Source organism: Rattus norvegicus, chromosome 8 (genome assembly GCF_036323735.1).
Source record: "Rattus norvegicus strain BN/NHsdMcwi chromosome 8, GRCr8, whole genome shotgun sequence".
Taxonomy (NCBI): Eukaryota; Metazoa; Chordata; class Mammalia; order Rodentia; family Muridae; genus Rattus; species Rattus norvegicus.
The window spans coordinates 67,047,933-67,063,877 of NC_086026.1; the positions used below are offsets into that span (position 1 = coordinate 67,047,933).

Sequence of the window (15,945 nt, forward strand, 5' to 3'; positions counted from 1 at the left end):
GGTTGAGAACCGCTGCCCTAGAGGGATGTTCCAGCTTCTAGCTTATTCAATGGCTTGCCTTTCTGTGTCTGGCTCAACCCACACTTAGCTTTCCACAAGCTGAGCTGCTAAGAAAGACTTTATTAGTAAGTCAGTCAGTATAGGGAGAAGGCAAGGAGCCTGGAGATGGACACACTGGTACCAGGGGGTTACAAACAGTAAGAAACACTTTATTATAACTTTACAACATATAAATAGCTTGGGTCCAATCTGTGCTTTCTGGCAGCTGGGCACCACACCCCCAATCCCTTGCAGGTTCCTGCCTTCCTTCACATTGCACTGTTCATCGGTGGCTCTGGCTCTGAAGCCAGTAGGAGAGGCTGGAGAAAAGGGGCCAGCAGCCCAGTCCAGCTCTCCAACTCTTCGTGTGCTGGCCTGCACCTGTCATCTGCTGGGGTTACGGCTGCTGTGGAAGGACCGCTCCTCAGGGGTCAGGCCAGCAAAGAAGGGGTGCAGCAAAGCTTCTGCCAGTGTGATGCGCTGAGCAGGGTCGAACTCTAACATCCTCCTCATCAGGTCAAACAGCTGCACATGCTCCAGGGAGTCCTGGAGCATGTAACTCTGCTCAAGGACACAAGGTGCCTCAGTTTGACGGCAGGGTTGTGGGAAGCCACCGCAGTCCCCTTGCCTCTGGGAAGCCTTGCTGGGATGGGTCGAGGAGGCAAGGATGCCTCCTTAGAGGACTACTTCTGCCTTTCAGGACAGAACAGCCGCTCCTCTCCTTTCATGTTCAGAACTTAGGCTACAGGGTGGGATCTTGCTGGGTTGGTGCCTCTACCCCACATGCAAAGTTCTGATGGGCGGGTAGAAATCACCTCTGAAAAATGCACTTGTTCAGGTACCAAATTACAGTTGACAGGCCTCCTTTGGCCACATCTAGGTTTTCCCTCCCACTTGCCTCAGTCCTGCCTAGTTCTTCCCAAAATTCAGAGAGAGGGACAGGAACTGGCAATCTGAGAGCTGGCTCTTCTGGGTTTTTTCCCCCATTACATTCTCAGCCACCCTGTAGATGGGCAGGGCTAAGGGCCCCTTGGGCAGCACGCAGAAAGCCTCACTGCCAGTACCCAGTAGTCTTGGGTGCTGCCTTACAGAGAACTGAGACGATCAGGCAGCTGTTGGCTGCCCATCCTGTCTCTGCTGCTTGTTTGCCCAATGCCTGGGGTCTCCTTGGCATGAGCTGAGCTGGGGGAGCCATAAACTGACCTTCAGAGGTTTGCAGTTCTCCTTCACATACCGCCCGTCAGAGCTGTTCTCATCCCAAACCAGGCCCCCTTTGTAGAAATACTTCTGCTTCCTGGAGAGTCAAGAGGAAAAGGGGAGTCAAGGAATAGAAACCCTTAGTGTCTAGGGTTAGGTGGGAAGTGGGAAAGGGTGGCTGCTGTCAGTCTTCATGTGGGCCTGACCTAGCAAGTAGGGACAATAGCTTACCAGATTGGCTTGAAAGACATAGTAAAGGCTATGTAGCAGCTTAGAGAACCAGAGTACTAGGCAAGGGCTGTACATCTGGTACCCTGATGACCCAGAGCCATGGAGACTTCTTACCTGGTACGGTGGATCATGTGTGATGGGATGGGTCCTAGGATCTTCTCCATCATAACCAAGTGTTCTCTGTTTTCATGGGTCTACAGAAGACCAGGGACAGAGCAAGTTGGAATTAGGCACAACCTCTGCTCACTTTGGGAGAATAAAGCATGAAGAAAGGCCAAGAGCTCTCCCTGCTCCAGGAGAGAAAAACTTAACTTGGTGGCCACCTAGGACTGGAACAGATGGACCTGGTTGGCTACTGGCACTCCAGGTTCTCCATGCGAAAGGAAGCCTATGATAAGCCCTTGCTCAGATAGTGTCTTTCTGTGCCCAGTCTGGTCCTTGATAAAATCCTCCCTACCTGCTTTAGACTCTTCAACTGAGTCCTTCCCCTAATCAACTATAACCCTTAAGAACCTAGACTCATCCTAGGGATGGAAGATATCAATTCCTCAACCACACAGAGCTTCCTGCCCATGTACCCTGCATTCCACCAATGCAGTCCTTTACCTGGAAGAGTGTAAAGCCACGGTAGTACTCAAAGAGAATGCAGCCGATACTCCAGACATCACAGGGCTGTGCCCAGCCCAGCTCTGTAAGCCAAGATGGTAAGATATGAGACCTTATACCCAAAATTCCTAGGAAGCTACACGTCTGTCTGGCAGAACTCTTGTTCAAGCCCCACTGACAAGGCTGTTTCTGCCTAAGACCAAGTCTACCTCATCTTAGGTATTGTCTAGGCCTAAATGGCAGACTGTTTACCACCACTTGCCTCATTTTGAAATAGGATCTTGGGTAGCCCAGGGCTGGCCTGAACTGATCTGATCTGTTCTTCTACCTTTTAAAGACTTAGATAACAGGTGTATGCCACCACATCCAGCTATTTTTTTTTTTAAGCTATATTTATTATATATTCAGTTTTCTGCATCCATGTATACCTGCAGGCCAGAAGAGGGCACCAGATCTCATTATGGGATTATGAGCCACCATGTGGTTGCTGGGGATTGAACTCAGGACCTCTGGAAAAGCAGCTAATGCTCTTAACCACTGAGCCATCTCTCTCCAGGCCCGCCCCCCCCCTCCCCCCAGCTGTTCATTTTGATTTCTGCCCAATGTAAACAATATTGAAGACTAGGAAGCACACTCACCAAGGATCACCTCAGGTGGGCGGTAATGCCGGGTGGCGACAATGGTGGTGTGATGTTCATGGTCAAATGTGGCACTGCCAAAGTCTGCCACTCGGATGCTGGTGTTCTTCACTGACTTCTCCTCGCAGCTCTGAAGGCAAGGCATGCCACCTAGGTCAGTCTGCTCAGGTAGATAGCCTACCTTAGAGCAGGGCCACACTCTTGCCCACCCAGTCAGTGCTGTCTACCTTGTGCTCATTGTAGAGGGTTTCAAACTCAGAATTCACAAACAAGATGTTCTCTGGCTTCAAGTCTGTGTGGGTCAGCTGGTTCTCATGTAGAACTAGGAGAGGGAGAAGCACATATTGAGACCCTAGGCTTGTCCACCAGTGCTAGGCCCTAGCCCTTCCAAGCTTTCAAAGAGCTCTGTGAAACTTCATAAGCATTCAGAAGGCAGGGATAGAAGGAGTGTTTTCATTTAAAAAAAAAAACAAAAAATCCTCTACCACTCTTACCTCACTCACCATCTCACTGAAGCTTCAGGATGGGTGAGCCCTTTTCCTCAGCACTAACAGGCCTCACTTCAAAGGTGTGACTTGTTGGATCCCATGCCTATGAAGGACACCTGCCTCCACTATACCTCACTGGTACTTCTTACCACCCATTTCTTTTCAACCTCAATGTTCCCACTTGGCCTATAAGATTCTCACATGACCCCACCTGAGCCAGAGCACTCTCCAGCATGTTCCTTCTCCCCTGGAATGAGTTGTCACATCCTATACCTTTGCAGAGCTGTGTCCTTTACTGGTAGGTTCTTTTCCCATCACCTACTCAGGCCCTACACATCTTAGTTCTAAGCCTTTCACTTGTCCCTTTCCAAGTTGCCTTTCAACATAAGTTCTACAGTGGTACCATCAAAGCTGCTCTTCAAGGTTGGGGGGACGGTGAATGATGGGGTGTCTGAGTAGCAAGACCTGAGAATCTGTCAGGTCCACCTTCTGCCTTTTCCTCTTCCATAAAGGTGAAGGCAGGGTCAGTAGCTAGGCCACTTCTAGAGTACTTTCCTGTTTAGTTTCTAAACTGGGGAAGAGCTGGGCCCATGATGTCCATCCGGGGAACTCTCGAGTTTTCCCATCCCTGCACTACAATTCCCACCTGAAGGCAGAAAGACCGTTCAGCCAGAGGCTCTAAGCCTATGAGGCCTTGCAGAATGATCAGGTGTGCTGGAGGACAGCAAGACCACCAGGTGACTTATTTTTGAGGGTAAAGTACTCCATGCACCAACCAACAATGAACACTTACATCTAAGGGCATGACAGAGCTGGTAGGCCATGTGCCGGACATGTGGTAGGGGATAAGGCTGGAAGTTGTTCTCCTTCAGGAACTCAAAGGTGTTCTTGCCCAGGAGCTCAAAGGCGATACACATATGACCATGGAAGTTGAACCAGTCAGACATCAGGACACAAAGGCTAGAGAAAAAAGACAGGTGGGGTTCAAGCTCTGCCTCACCTGACCTCCCCCGCCCCCAAAAGGCCACTGTTCTGTAAGCCTCAGAGCCAGAGCACATGTTGCAATCCACTGTCACACAGCTAGACTCTAAGCAAAAACTGTACTTCCCATTGTGTAGAGGGGCTACATTTTGATCCCAGCTCACCCATGGCACCCAGAGTGGGCAGCCCTAACAGTCACTGAGGGGCAGATAGAATGGCACCAGTACAGCGCAGGCCTCCATGTACTGCTCAGCTTCTTGAGGACCTGGTCAGGTGCACCGCCTGTGCTGACTGTAGCACAGTTAAGTGCTTGTAGAGAAGCTGACTGGTGTCTTAAGTGTCCCCAACCTGTTACGTCCCTTAACTCATAAATGCAGGGCTTGGGCTACTCCAGAACACAAAGCCAGGCAGGGTAGAGCCTGAAGTTCAAGGGCTCTACAAAAAGAACACCTGTCAGATTCCCAGGAACAGTACCAAATGCGGGGACACGGAGATGTTCCCAGGGAGTCGAGGTAGCTGGAACTAGAGAATGCCACCCCACTGAGTGATGCCTGTGCACTCTTTGCAGATACTTACAACTTATTTTCTTTGTCTTTCTCCTTGATTTTCTTGAGAACATTAATTTCTAGACGAGCAGCTTCCCGGTACTTGCCCACATTACGGATGATCTTCAGGGCAACCTGTGACTTCCCTCTATAGAGCAGGAAAGAAACAAAGGCTCCCATAAGCCAAGTGTCCAGCCCTCTTCCCTTTCCTGAAACCCAGCAACTCATAACAAACCCCACTAGATAAATCACAGGTTCTAAGACTGTTTATACTTGAGGTCCAGCCTGTTGAAAGCAACACCAGCCCTCTGCTCACCATACAAGCTTCCCTGGCATTTGAATGGGTACTCTTGGCTTTCATAATGTTACGTATATTTAGGATCTCAGAAACTTCCAGCTCCCCAGGGAGAATCCAGGCAGAGGGGCTGAGGCAATCCTGATCACCCCCAATGCCCTGGAATCTTATCTGACAACCTACTCTGTAGGCCAGGCTTTCTTGACCTGGGCAGTATTGAGATTGAACAAGCAGTTAGGGTACCAGTAGTGGAATTTTTGCTGAAGCTTAGGCCACTCCTTATATTACACCCTAATCTAGGTCCTTTCCCCCAACTATCTAACTGCCTCAGAATTTACTACCAGCCACAGAGGGCCAAGAACTCTGTGTCCCAGGAGAGTTCCTGCAGTTGTTGCTCGATCCTTCATACTCCACTCCCATTTGCAGGACGTGTGCAGACAAGGAAACATGTCAGGCTAGGTGGCCAAGACTTGCCAAAGAGAGCTAGTACTGAGATATCAGTGGAGACCTGAAATGAGGTAGTCCTAGCCCACCAGGGTATATCCTCTGATATCTCAAGCGTTGGCCTTGATACTGGGAACAAGTTCATCCGGCTCTGGGCAATCAGAATGCCCTGCTTTGCTAACCCTTATTTTTTTTTTTCTTTCTGGTTTCTTGGGCAGTGCAGGCCTAAAGAAGAGGCCACTACTACAGTCTTCTGAAACAAGGTTCCTCCCCACAGCCGTCTTATCTTTAACATACGTGTAACTTATTCCATAAGAAGCCCTGCCAGGGGGTTGGGGATTTAGCTCAGTGGTAGAGCGCTTGCCTAGGAAGCGCAAGGCCCTGGGTTCGGTCCCCAGCTCCAAAAAAAAAAAAAAGAAGACCTGCCAGGGCTGCTGGCAGAGCTGAAGTTCACATCCACTGGCCCTGCACTGACTCCCTTTGTATTCCCCTTAAAGGACCCAGGACCTTGTCTGTCCTTTAGTGACCAGACTCATTTCCTATCCAGCTACTCAACACAGTATAGCTGTCTTCATAGGTCAGAGTTCTTGGGTCTGTCCTGACTACATCTGGTCACAGGACAGTGTATATGTGTTCCTATATACTCATTCTAGGTTCATGGTGAAGGGGTATTTGAATGGAAAATGGGACCAGGAGGAAGTTTCTCAGTCACATTAGTACTTCATCTCATAGCTGAGGGAATGGCTAACTTTGGGTCCAGTGGTCTTTTCTGAGCAGCTGACTTAATGTGAGAGACCAAGAATAGCAGGTCCAGCTCTGTCATCAATGGCTGAGGTATAACTTGGGCAACTTCAGAACATCTTCATATTTTATGTCTGCAGCAGTGACTGGCATAGCTCAAATGAGGATACCAGCGCTCTGTAGCTAATGCACTAAAGCAATTAGAGGTTATTAAGGCAGGAACACAACTGGCTCCCCAGAGGGTTACCTCTCTAACATACAGCTACAGGGAAGGAAGCAAAGACTCTACTCTTGCAGATGATAAGGGGTAAGTGTTATATTGCTAGGATTGGAAAGAATGATTTGGCCCCAGCATTATGACATACAGGTACTGCCTCCCCAATCAGCATGGGTTATTCATGACCCTAGCCATAATGGGGTAGGTAGTAGTAGCTGTTTGGTGAGAAAGGCCAAAGTCTCATTTCCCTCAACTGGGATCTCTCCGGCAGACACGGGAGGGGCAAAGGCACTATCAGGCCAAGCCAGCAGCATTCTCAACCTTCTGGCCAAGAGAGGCCACTACTTCAGACTTCTAAAACAAGGTCCCTCCCCACAGCTGTCTTATCTTTAACATAGATGTAACTCATTTCAAAAGGAGCCACTGGCCCTGCTGGTAGAACTGAAGTCCACCTCCACTGACCCTGCACTGACTTCCTTTTAATTCCTCAAAGGTTCCCAGAACCTTATATGTATTCTTTTCTCTGCCCAAAAACCAGAAAAATGGATGAGGCCTGGCCAAAATTCTCCAAAAGCTCATGGGATGTAGCACTAGGCCACAGTATCTAATGCCACAGCTCAGAAGTAGGTAACCAAGGAAGAGGCACAAACTAACCAAAAGTTCTTGTAGGTTATCACGTGCATGTCTAATCCTAAGAGTGTCTCCCTTAGATCATGAGATCAGCAAACCCGACACAATCCAGCAATGGCGCCACCCTCCAAAAAGAGTTGCACTAGCTCTTTCAAGGATATTGACGCCAGCATGCTCACCTGGCATGGTCCAAGCACTCCACCACCTTGCCAAAGGTGCCTTCACCCAGGTTCCCCACGATCTCATCTGTGAGAAAGAAGAAGCTGAGCATGAGAGTCTAGAGGGTGGGAGGCTGGCAGCTCCTGCAAGTTCACAGCATTCAAATCCTCAAAAACAACAAAGGTTCTTGCTCACTGCTACACTCTTTAAAACAGAAGTTGCTAGTGTCTGTGTCATTCAGGCAATTACTGGTGGCCCCACTAAGGCGCCACGCGCACTAGAGGCCCCTCCACGCAGGAGAGGTCTCGTCTAACAAGGGGGGTAGAAAGTAGAGAGGTAAAGTTTTACGAAAGGTGGCTGTACATCGCTCTTGGAGCCAATCGCCGATCCGGCACACCAGGTGGCCCTCCTTGTCATCTTCCACACTCCGGCTGCTGCGCTTACTGCTCTGTTGGCTTCTCTGCATGCACCGCCCCCCGAAACGCCATCCGACCAATCGCATGGTAGGCGGTTCCGATTGACAGATTGAGGTGTCAGTCAAAGGCAGAGGTGGAGACGGTGAGGAGCCGGTGGGTTGGTTGGTTGGATTTTCCAGATCCCAGCATTTCATAAGGCACACAGCATATATAACGATAGGGATATTGCAAGGGACACGTCAAGACACAAACTGACTTCAAAACAGAAAAGCAAAAACAGCTACAGGTATGTAAGAAAACTCGGACATTATCTCTAAGAAGAGTGCCACAAATGCTCAGAAAGATGTCCAGCCTCTGACAGAGGGGCCAGGCCCCAAGTACAGCCATAGCCCTGACTCCCTCCTCTTCTAAGTCTCCCCCTCCCTGACCCTCCCATGACTCTGGCCAGAGCTGAAGACGGCGCAAAAAAAGGCAGCTGGCCCAACCTGAGTCCAACCTTCTAGATCGGTTGGGGCTATCCTGGCTTCAGCAGCAACAGTATGGTCAGCCTTTCTTTGCCTGCCTATGCTAGCCCACATGGCCTTACAACATGTTCAACAGCTGCCACACAGAACCAAGCTACTACCTGCCCCCACATGACATCCTTAGCCAGATGTAACCAACTACCAGAAACAGAACTCTGCCAACAGCCCTCCTGCCACCAGACTCCAGCAGGAAATGAGCCTGGCTGAGGTCCTTTGGGCCAGCTGACCTTCAGGTCCCACGCCAGCTCCTGACCTGGCCTTAGCACTTGTGCCACTCATAAGTCAGACCCTTCCCACAACGACAGAGGGCACCAAAAATAAGCAGAGCACCAGACTTGCACTGCCATCCAGTGGCAGCATATGGCACTGTGTGAGGCCCATGCTTAATTCACCTGCAAGTCAACCTTCAACTCACACCACTCAAGTCACAGCGCTGGGTAGAAAAGATACCTCCACCAAACCCACCACTACTAAGAGGCCTCTTGGCCCGCAGGAGGACAACACAGGAAGAACACACGAGAAGAAGAGAAGACAGCACATGACCTTGGAAACACAAGTGACTTTCCTTTTCCACGGGATTGAATACCGTGTGGGCTCTTGGTCTGTTCAACACACCACCAAGAATGATGGCCAACCTCTGTTCTTTAAGTGGCCTGCAACAAGGTGAGGCCTGGGACCTCATCACACAGCCAGCTGTCGCTCCTTACCAGAAGTAACCCACCTACAAAGGAACAAGGTAGAAGAGACCCTGGCTGGAGGTCAGATGAGAAGCTCCAATGTGAGCTGACTTGACAGGGCAAAGTGATGTGCTCTTACAGACCAGCAACTTGGAAAGGTAAACACAGAAATTCAAGACCCATATCTAAAAAAGAAAGGGCTAGGAAGCCAGGCAGCGGTGCCTAGCACTCAGGAAGTAGAGAGAAAAGGATCATGAGTTTTAGGCCAGCATGGAATACATAAAACTTTCAAAAACAAAGAGGAGGTGTGGGGAATGGGGTGTGATACAGTTCAGCAGTAGAGTACCTGCCTAGTATTATGTGTGGACCCTGGGTTGGACTCCAGCATTTAAAAAAGAAAAATAAAATTGACTGGTAAAGTGTCCCTTTTTTATTGGGTAATGCAGACTCTGGTCCTCTGGGAGAGGAAGGCTGTGGAGATGAGCTGCAGAGGTGGTCAAGTCCACACTCCTCAAAGCATAGCTATGGGGCAGGCCTGATAGGGACAAGACCTGATATGAAAAATACTGGGACATATAGACCCAAACCACAAACCAACAATCTTAGTACCAGCCCTGAGAAGTGTGTCCCAATCATGTGCACCATGTAGCCTGAGTCTAGAACAGTGGGTAGACACAGACAGGCTGGAAATCAGCCAACGCCGGAGCCAGAGCCTCTATAGTTGCCATTGGCAAGAGGCCAGAAGATGGAAGGCATAACATCCTCACTCAGTCCTATACCAAACACACACACCACACACACACACACACACACACACACACACACACACATACACACACACACACCATACACCACACACACACACACACACACACACACACACACACACACACACACACACACACACCTCTTGTGTGTATCCACAATGGTGTATGTACGCGGGGTTGCCAGTACTCACCCAGACCAGCTAGCCTGAGAAAAGGCGAGAAAGAGGTGAGGCCTTTAGGCCCCTATTAGCACACTTTGGCCACCACTCACCGAGGAGGCGCTGCTACAAGACCTGGTACGACGTTTGTGACAGTGGTGGGCATGCTTGCGGGTACGGTACGGCCCCCTCTCTCGTGACCGTCTCCGATGTCGAGAACGTGAAGACCCATAGCAGTCCTCTCCAAAGGATGGGCTCCGCTCTTCACACCGATATGTATCGCTGTCTCGGTGTTCCCGGTACCTCCTCTGGTAGGGTATACGATCATGGCTGCCAAGAGAAGGTAGTGACATGAGTCAAGAAGGGTTCTACTAGTCAGGTTCCTGCCAGCAGGCAAGAGGCCTTTGGCAGGGCCCCTGAAAATGCTCGAGAGAAAAACCTGTTAGAGCTGAAGTAGCCAGGCTAAGGGGAATGAACAGGTAAGCAGAAGGTACAAAGGTACAAAGCTTACTCTCCAGAGCCTTGGGTAATGACAGTGTCCCTCCAGTGCCACAGAGGGAGGAAGGCCTCAAGAGTAGCAGAGTTGGGGCTGGGGATTTGGCTCAGTGGCAGAGCGCTTGCCTAGGAAGCGCAAGGCCCTGGGTTCGGTCCCCAGCTCCGAAAAAAAGAACCAAAAAAAAAAAAAAAAAAAGAGTAGCAGAGTTGACCAGCCTGGTACAACTATAACTTTGATCTGGGGACTCAGATAGGACTTGGGACCAGTCTTTCCAAGGCTAGGGTTATGTTCCTACTTCCACTGAGGAAGGCCAGAGATAGAGTACTGGCCTAGAAAATACAGAGGGAGAAAGACCACTCTGTGACAAAGAAAGAAAGGGTGACAAGGAAGAATTTCTGTTGAGGTCAGGAAAAGGAAGTAAGGATAGGCAAGGATCCCAAAGAGGTCAGGGCAAGAATCTATGGGCAGCTGGGCAGAACAGTCATCTAAAGGAACCTGAAACCATTGAGCCTCTGGGCCATTTTGCTCATCCAACTGAGGAAAGAAGTGTTTCTTCCAACCCCGCTCCCACTCACCTTCTGGACCTTGATCTCCGTGGGGGAGGCTCCCTTCGGGATGGGTATCGTAGTCGACCTTCATGCTCCCGACTGTAAGACCGCCTCCTCTTCCAGCGGTAGCTCAGGTATGGGTCTGGCTCTGGGGAACGGTATCGCTTACAGTGATGCATCTAGGCCACAAAAAAGAGAAAGCCCTGCTCAACACGCAGCTCACTGCTTCCAGCCACAGGGCGGCCTGATGCAGCCAGGTGTTCCTGAAGAAGAGGCCCATTGTTCTGTTTAGGGGCAGCCCCTCCCAGGGGTTTATGAAGTAAAGAAGAACTCTGAGGTCACAGTGACAGAACAGCCGACAATGACTCCTTCCTTTGCCAGTGAATAAACAAACAGGCACCTATCCAGCATGGCCTAGAGGTCTAAACATTTGAACTATGTAAATCAGGGCCGGGACACAGAAGTAGACCTAGTGGGATGCTGAGCACTGTCACAGAGATGTCAAGGACAGGAGGAAAAGAGCTTTTTTGCTCAATTTCTTCATGCTTATGGAGTCCTATAACCTTAATGTTCTAGAAGCCTGAAGTTAATGAACTGACAGCATAGACCCAATGTACTAAACTAAAACTTGCCTGGTTAAAGCAATGAACTGAACTCAACTCAAAGAAATTCAACTCTTCAGTCAGTGAGAAACCACAGTAGAAATGAGAACTCTGACCCTTGAGCAAAGATACAATGTCTCACCGATATTCCCTACCTCTGCCAGGTTCCAGCCAAGTGGGCCTGGGCCCAGAAGGCCTGCCCAGTTCTTACTGACCCGTCCAGTCTCAGCCCAGAAAGGTGCCACAATCCTCAGGGACTCTAAGCTTCTTGCCGGAGGCACATCCTAGTGGCCCTCAGACCAACTAGAGTCCCATACCAGGTGTTTCACCTTTCACTAACAGCATCACTGCCATCCCTCTAGCTCCCACTCCAGCACACTCTCTCTCTCTCCCTCTCTCTCTCTCTCTCTGCCCTATCTCTGGAGGAGCCAAGACGTGGCTGTACATTGGGAAGTAGGACAAGTATTCCTTAGCCACTGAGCACTTAGATCCAATACAGGAGACTCCCAAGTGGGTTCGGCAACCATTGACAGAGATGGCTACATGAGTCTGGCACTGTTTTCACCCATATCCAACCCCTTCTCATTCTCTCCACCAGATGGCCAGGCATGAGAGCACAGCTTGTTTGCTTTCCAAGCCTTCAATCGCTCACACCCAACCTCCTAGTAGTGCGTAGTCCTAGGCTTGCCCGGCCAAGCACCTTTTAAACAAATCCATCAAGGCTGCTCCATCTCACCAGCACAGTCCAAAGATGAAATAGGTACTTGTGTATGAGCAGGATAGGGAGGCAATTTATCTAAACCTCTGGGAGCCTCTGGGAACCCTAAGAAAGACACTGCCATCTATCTTCCCACTAACAACCCACCATCTGAAAAGTCTAGGGAACCAGAAATCCTTGGTGATAAACACTATATAAAATCAGAAGACTTGTTTTCACAATCATCTGAATGTTCCCACCCCCACCCCCATTATCTTATGGCAGGTGCTCAAGCTATGGTCTGAAAGCAGTATGTCACGTCTCACTAATTGACCCAAAAGACATCCTACTGGCCAGGGCACACATCTTCCCAAAAGGCAAATGGTCCTGCCCATCTTCACCAGGCAGACGGAGCACTCTAAGCAGGAATCCTATCTGGAGAATGTGGTAATGTGATCTAATCTACAGCAGGCCAAAATTTTCCTTCTGAGACCTAGATAGATTCTATGACCACATATGTCTACTTGAGTGGAAAGTCACAGCTTCAGAGTTGAAAGTCAACCTGATCCACAGCACTACCACCTCACTGTTTGCCTTTGGGCAAGTTATTAAACCATTTTGAGCTTCGGCCTCCTCTTGAAACAAGGGAACAATAATCTCTTACAGGCTCCGTAAGAATTAAATATGTCTGCCCTATAAAGTAAAAGCCTAGCACAGGTTTGGGCCACAAGAAGTACTAAAGACAGCCTTTCATTAGCACTGAGAAGATGCCGGCTAACACTCAGGGATATGCTGAATGCCTTAATTTATAATTCCTTCCTTCCAAGAGACCGGGTAGGAAGTTTTGGCAGGAAACCTTGAACTTGATCCCAGTGCTGCCACTTACTGGCCCTGTGGCCTTATACAAGTCACTCTAGACCTCAGTTGTCATGCCTGAAAAATAAAGATAACACCTTTTAGATGGGCAAAGATGGCCAAGTATTTTGGCCATGAAGTACCACACATAGGCAGTAATAGAGATCATCTCCCTTGCAACGCATCCAAGGCAGGTGAAAAATGGGAAATACCAGGTGGCCCACGTCATGCTCCCAGCCAGGTCTTTTGAGCCTATTTCTCGAAAATTCCCTGGTTTCCTGAGACCTCAGCAGAAAAGCTATTTTAAAACTTAAGGACCACAATTATGCTTTGGGAAGCTCTGCTCTGCACAGTAAAGAAAAAGGTAATGTGACCAATGAAACTAAGCTAAAGATGCCAGCTTTTCTCTGAGCACAGGCCTCTCTGGCTTCTCATTTGCTGTTCCTGGCTAGAGAACCGGGCTAACAAGAAGAGCAGCCAGCCAGGTCAGCGGCTGCCCTCCCGGATTCCTGCCACCCAAGCGACCCATGGTTATTTTTGGCTGGCAGTGCCCCACCACTGCAACCTCAAACCTGCCACCTCGCAAGCTGCGGCTGCCACCGGGCAAAACGCTCCTCCTTTTCAAGGGCACGGAGGAGGGAAACTGGAAAGCCGCCAACTCCGCCTTGATGGGGGCTAGACTCAGGCAATTCCCACCCAAGCATCAGGGAGCCCGCACCCGGAACTAAAGCATAGAGGCTCCCGACCGGACCGAGGAGCAGCCTGGACATTTGTACTCCTGGCTTAGTGTGGCCCATTCTCCGGAATGAAGCGGTCCCATCATAACAAAACACCGAGGGGGCCGGTGGCCCGCACTCAAGTCCCTTCCTTCCTCCCGGAACCCAGGGATCTTAGAGTCCCGTTCCCCGTAACCGCCAAGGGAAGACCCGGCGACCAAAGGGATGGCCAGCCTGGGCCAGAATCAAACTCCAGGCGGCGCGCGAAGGAGGTCTGCGGGCTATGCCTCGAGCTCGGGATAGGGAAAGCCTTTTCCAGGATAGCTTAGATCGGACACGACCCCAGCCTGAGGGCCGGCTCGGAGCCCAAAGTGGATCCTCCCAGCCGGCTCCGAGGCAGCTGGAGCTCCGCCTCCAACACCGCGGGAACCAGAAAAGGGGTCTGCAATGACCGCCCTCCGGGAGAGAAGCGGCGGGTCAGGGGTGAGAGGTCGGGACCGCGGCCTGACGTGGGCCGAAGAGGGAAACAGGTACACACCGAGACCCGACCGAGTGCCAAGGTACCCGTACCAGCTTGGCTGTCCCCACTGACTGACCCCAGCTGCCCGGCCGTGGGCCCAGGCCCACACTCACCGTCTCCCAGGCTCCGGCTGCGGCTAGGCCCCACTCCCCACTCCGAGCGCCTCTTCCGCTTCCGGCTCTGGCCTCCGCCCGTGGCAGCACCGCCCCCTCGCGTGACGCAGCCGTCGGCGGCCCGGGCTCGACCCGGCCCAGAGGCCTGGCCGCTCTAGCCGCCAACTCGCAGACTCTGGGGGACTGGCTTGCCCCGCCAGGGTCCGGGCCGCAACGCTGGAGGTCTCTTCCGGGAGGTCCGGGGAGCATCCTCGGGCGGCGGCCTGCCCCTCTCCGTGTAGTGGTGCACGTAGGCCCCCGAGGTCGCATCTGTGCGCGGCCACGACCGCGGTCTGAGGCCAGCTCTAGGCCTAAAGGAGGAACCCACCGGACTGCCAGGCTGGGGCCGCTTCCCCGCCGCGGCCCGGCGATGCTCGCCAGCCTCTTCCTGCGCGAGGAGAGGACCGGCATTGTTCTCCCGGGACCCGGGAGGGCGCTAGAGACGAAGGCGGTCGGTGCGCCCGGGCAGGGGAAGGCGGGCTCGACTCCGCTTGCGCGCAAGAAGCAAACGACACATTCTGCTCTCGGCTTGTGCGGGTTTTTTGAAAGTCTTGGCGCCACGCCCCAGCTTGCTGGAGCTTGAGCAGCCTCCGGGAAGATCCCCACGAGCCTCGGCGGTGGGGTATGACGGAGAAGACGTCCCCTTCCCTTGAACACAGCGTCTTGCTTGTCAATCACCACGGTTGCTGGGTTAGGAAACCCGCGCCACACAAAAGCCCCGTGTCGCGCCGAGCTCCCGCTCTGCCACTCGAATCACTCGGCCAGTCCTTTTGCTGAGGCATCGGACTTGAGGCACCCAGTCTAGACCCCTCCCACCTACTGTCCAACGCTTTGTCGTGACAGGATCATGAGGTCTTATTTTTTCAGAAGAGAATACAAGTCGCGGTCCTTTGGTAGGGCCTCGCTTTGACAGCGTCCCCGCCCCCGCGCGTTGCGCAGCCAAGCGGGCGGGTGCGGCGCCTAATTGCCCCACGCCACGCGATGTCCGCGAGGCTGCGGCGGCCAGCCAGGGCGGGGCATCCCTTTAGGATCTTGCTGACTCAGCGGGGCAGCCAGGGTTTCCCAGGTGCCCCCTCCCTGTAAAGGATGCTCGCCCACCAGGTGCTGTCGCTCCTGACTCCCTCCAGTGCTGAAACTGTCTAGAGACTTTGCCTCTGGTTCTGACATAATGACCCGGCATCTTCATCACCACCCGAGTAAACAACAGTGGCTGAGTTAAAAGGCTGGGTGATTATGTTTGCTAAGGCAAACTCAAACTGATCCCTTAATCACCTTCCAACCACGCAGCATTCAACAGTCTTTAAACTGCTTCTGCCCCTGAGTCTTGTCCCATTGATTTCCAGCCTAGGAGCCAAGACTGAAAAATCCAGGCGTCAGAAGATGCACCTCCCACCTGAGGCCAGGCCCACACTGACAGAATTTCGTTCATTCACAGGTTTCTGTGGTGTCTTCACCTCCCACCAAAGCTGCCCACCCATGTTTCCATGGCTACCGGAAAACAGTATCCTCCAGTTTAATGCCGACATCTTCAAAAAGTCCCTGTCTCCTGCCCTACCCCAAGTGTCAGAAATGGGGTAATTTAGGCAGTCTTCCTGCCTGCTCTTCC

The 15,945-nt window shown here is 51.5% G+C and overlaps 1 protein-coding gene across 7 annotated transcripts; it reads right to left on the bottom strand.

Moving 5' to 3' along the window:
- Positions 1 to 188: 188 nt before the first annotated feature.
- On the bottom strand, positions 189 to 15,260 carry Clk3 (CDC-like kinase 3). Of its 7 annotated transcripts, none has more exons than XM_006243146.5 (13): positions 14,301 to 15,260; positions 10,825 to 10,976; positions 9,867 to 10,083; positions 7,575 to 7,671; positions 7,232 to 7,298; positions 4,757 to 4,873; positions 3,993 to 4,159; positions 2,939 to 3,033; positions 2,712 to 2,841; positions 2,074 to 2,156; positions 1,582 to 1,661; positions 1,243 to 1,333; positions 189 to 600 (listed from the first exon to the last, which is right to left on the bottom strand). In XM_006243146.5, exons 1-13 carry the CDS (start codon positions 14,748 to 14,750, stop codon positions 424 to 426), a joined length of 1,923 nt encoding a protein of 640 aa, XP_006243208.1. In that variant the 5' UTR covers positions 14,751 to 15,260; the 3' UTR covers positions 189 to 423. The 7 variants fall into 7 exon arrangements, with proteins under 7 accessions (XP_006243208.1, XP_063120897.1, XP_063120895.1 ...); XM_063264827.1 differs by having other exon boundaries at positions 14,206 to 14,304; XM_063264825.1 differs by lacking the exon at positions 14,301 to 15,260 and adding an exon at positions 14,238 to 14,293.
- Between the last annotated feature and the right edge of the window lie 685 nt (positions 15,261 to 15,945).

Excerpts from the sequence above, each read along its gene's own strand:
- Clk3 (XM_006243146.5), bottom strand. The coding sequence starts at position 14,750 with ATGCCGGTCCTCTCCTCGCGCAGGAAGAGGCTGGCGAGCATCGCCGGG. Across the intron at positions 4,160-4,756 it reads AAAGACAAAGAAAATAAGTT|CCTTTGTGTCCTGATGTCTG; the intron begins GTAAGTATCTGC and ends TTTTTTCTCTAG. Across the intron at positions 601-1,242 it reads AGAACTGCAAACCTCTGAAG|AGTTACATGCTCCAGGACTC; the intron begins GTCAGTTTATGG and ends GTCCTTGAGCAG.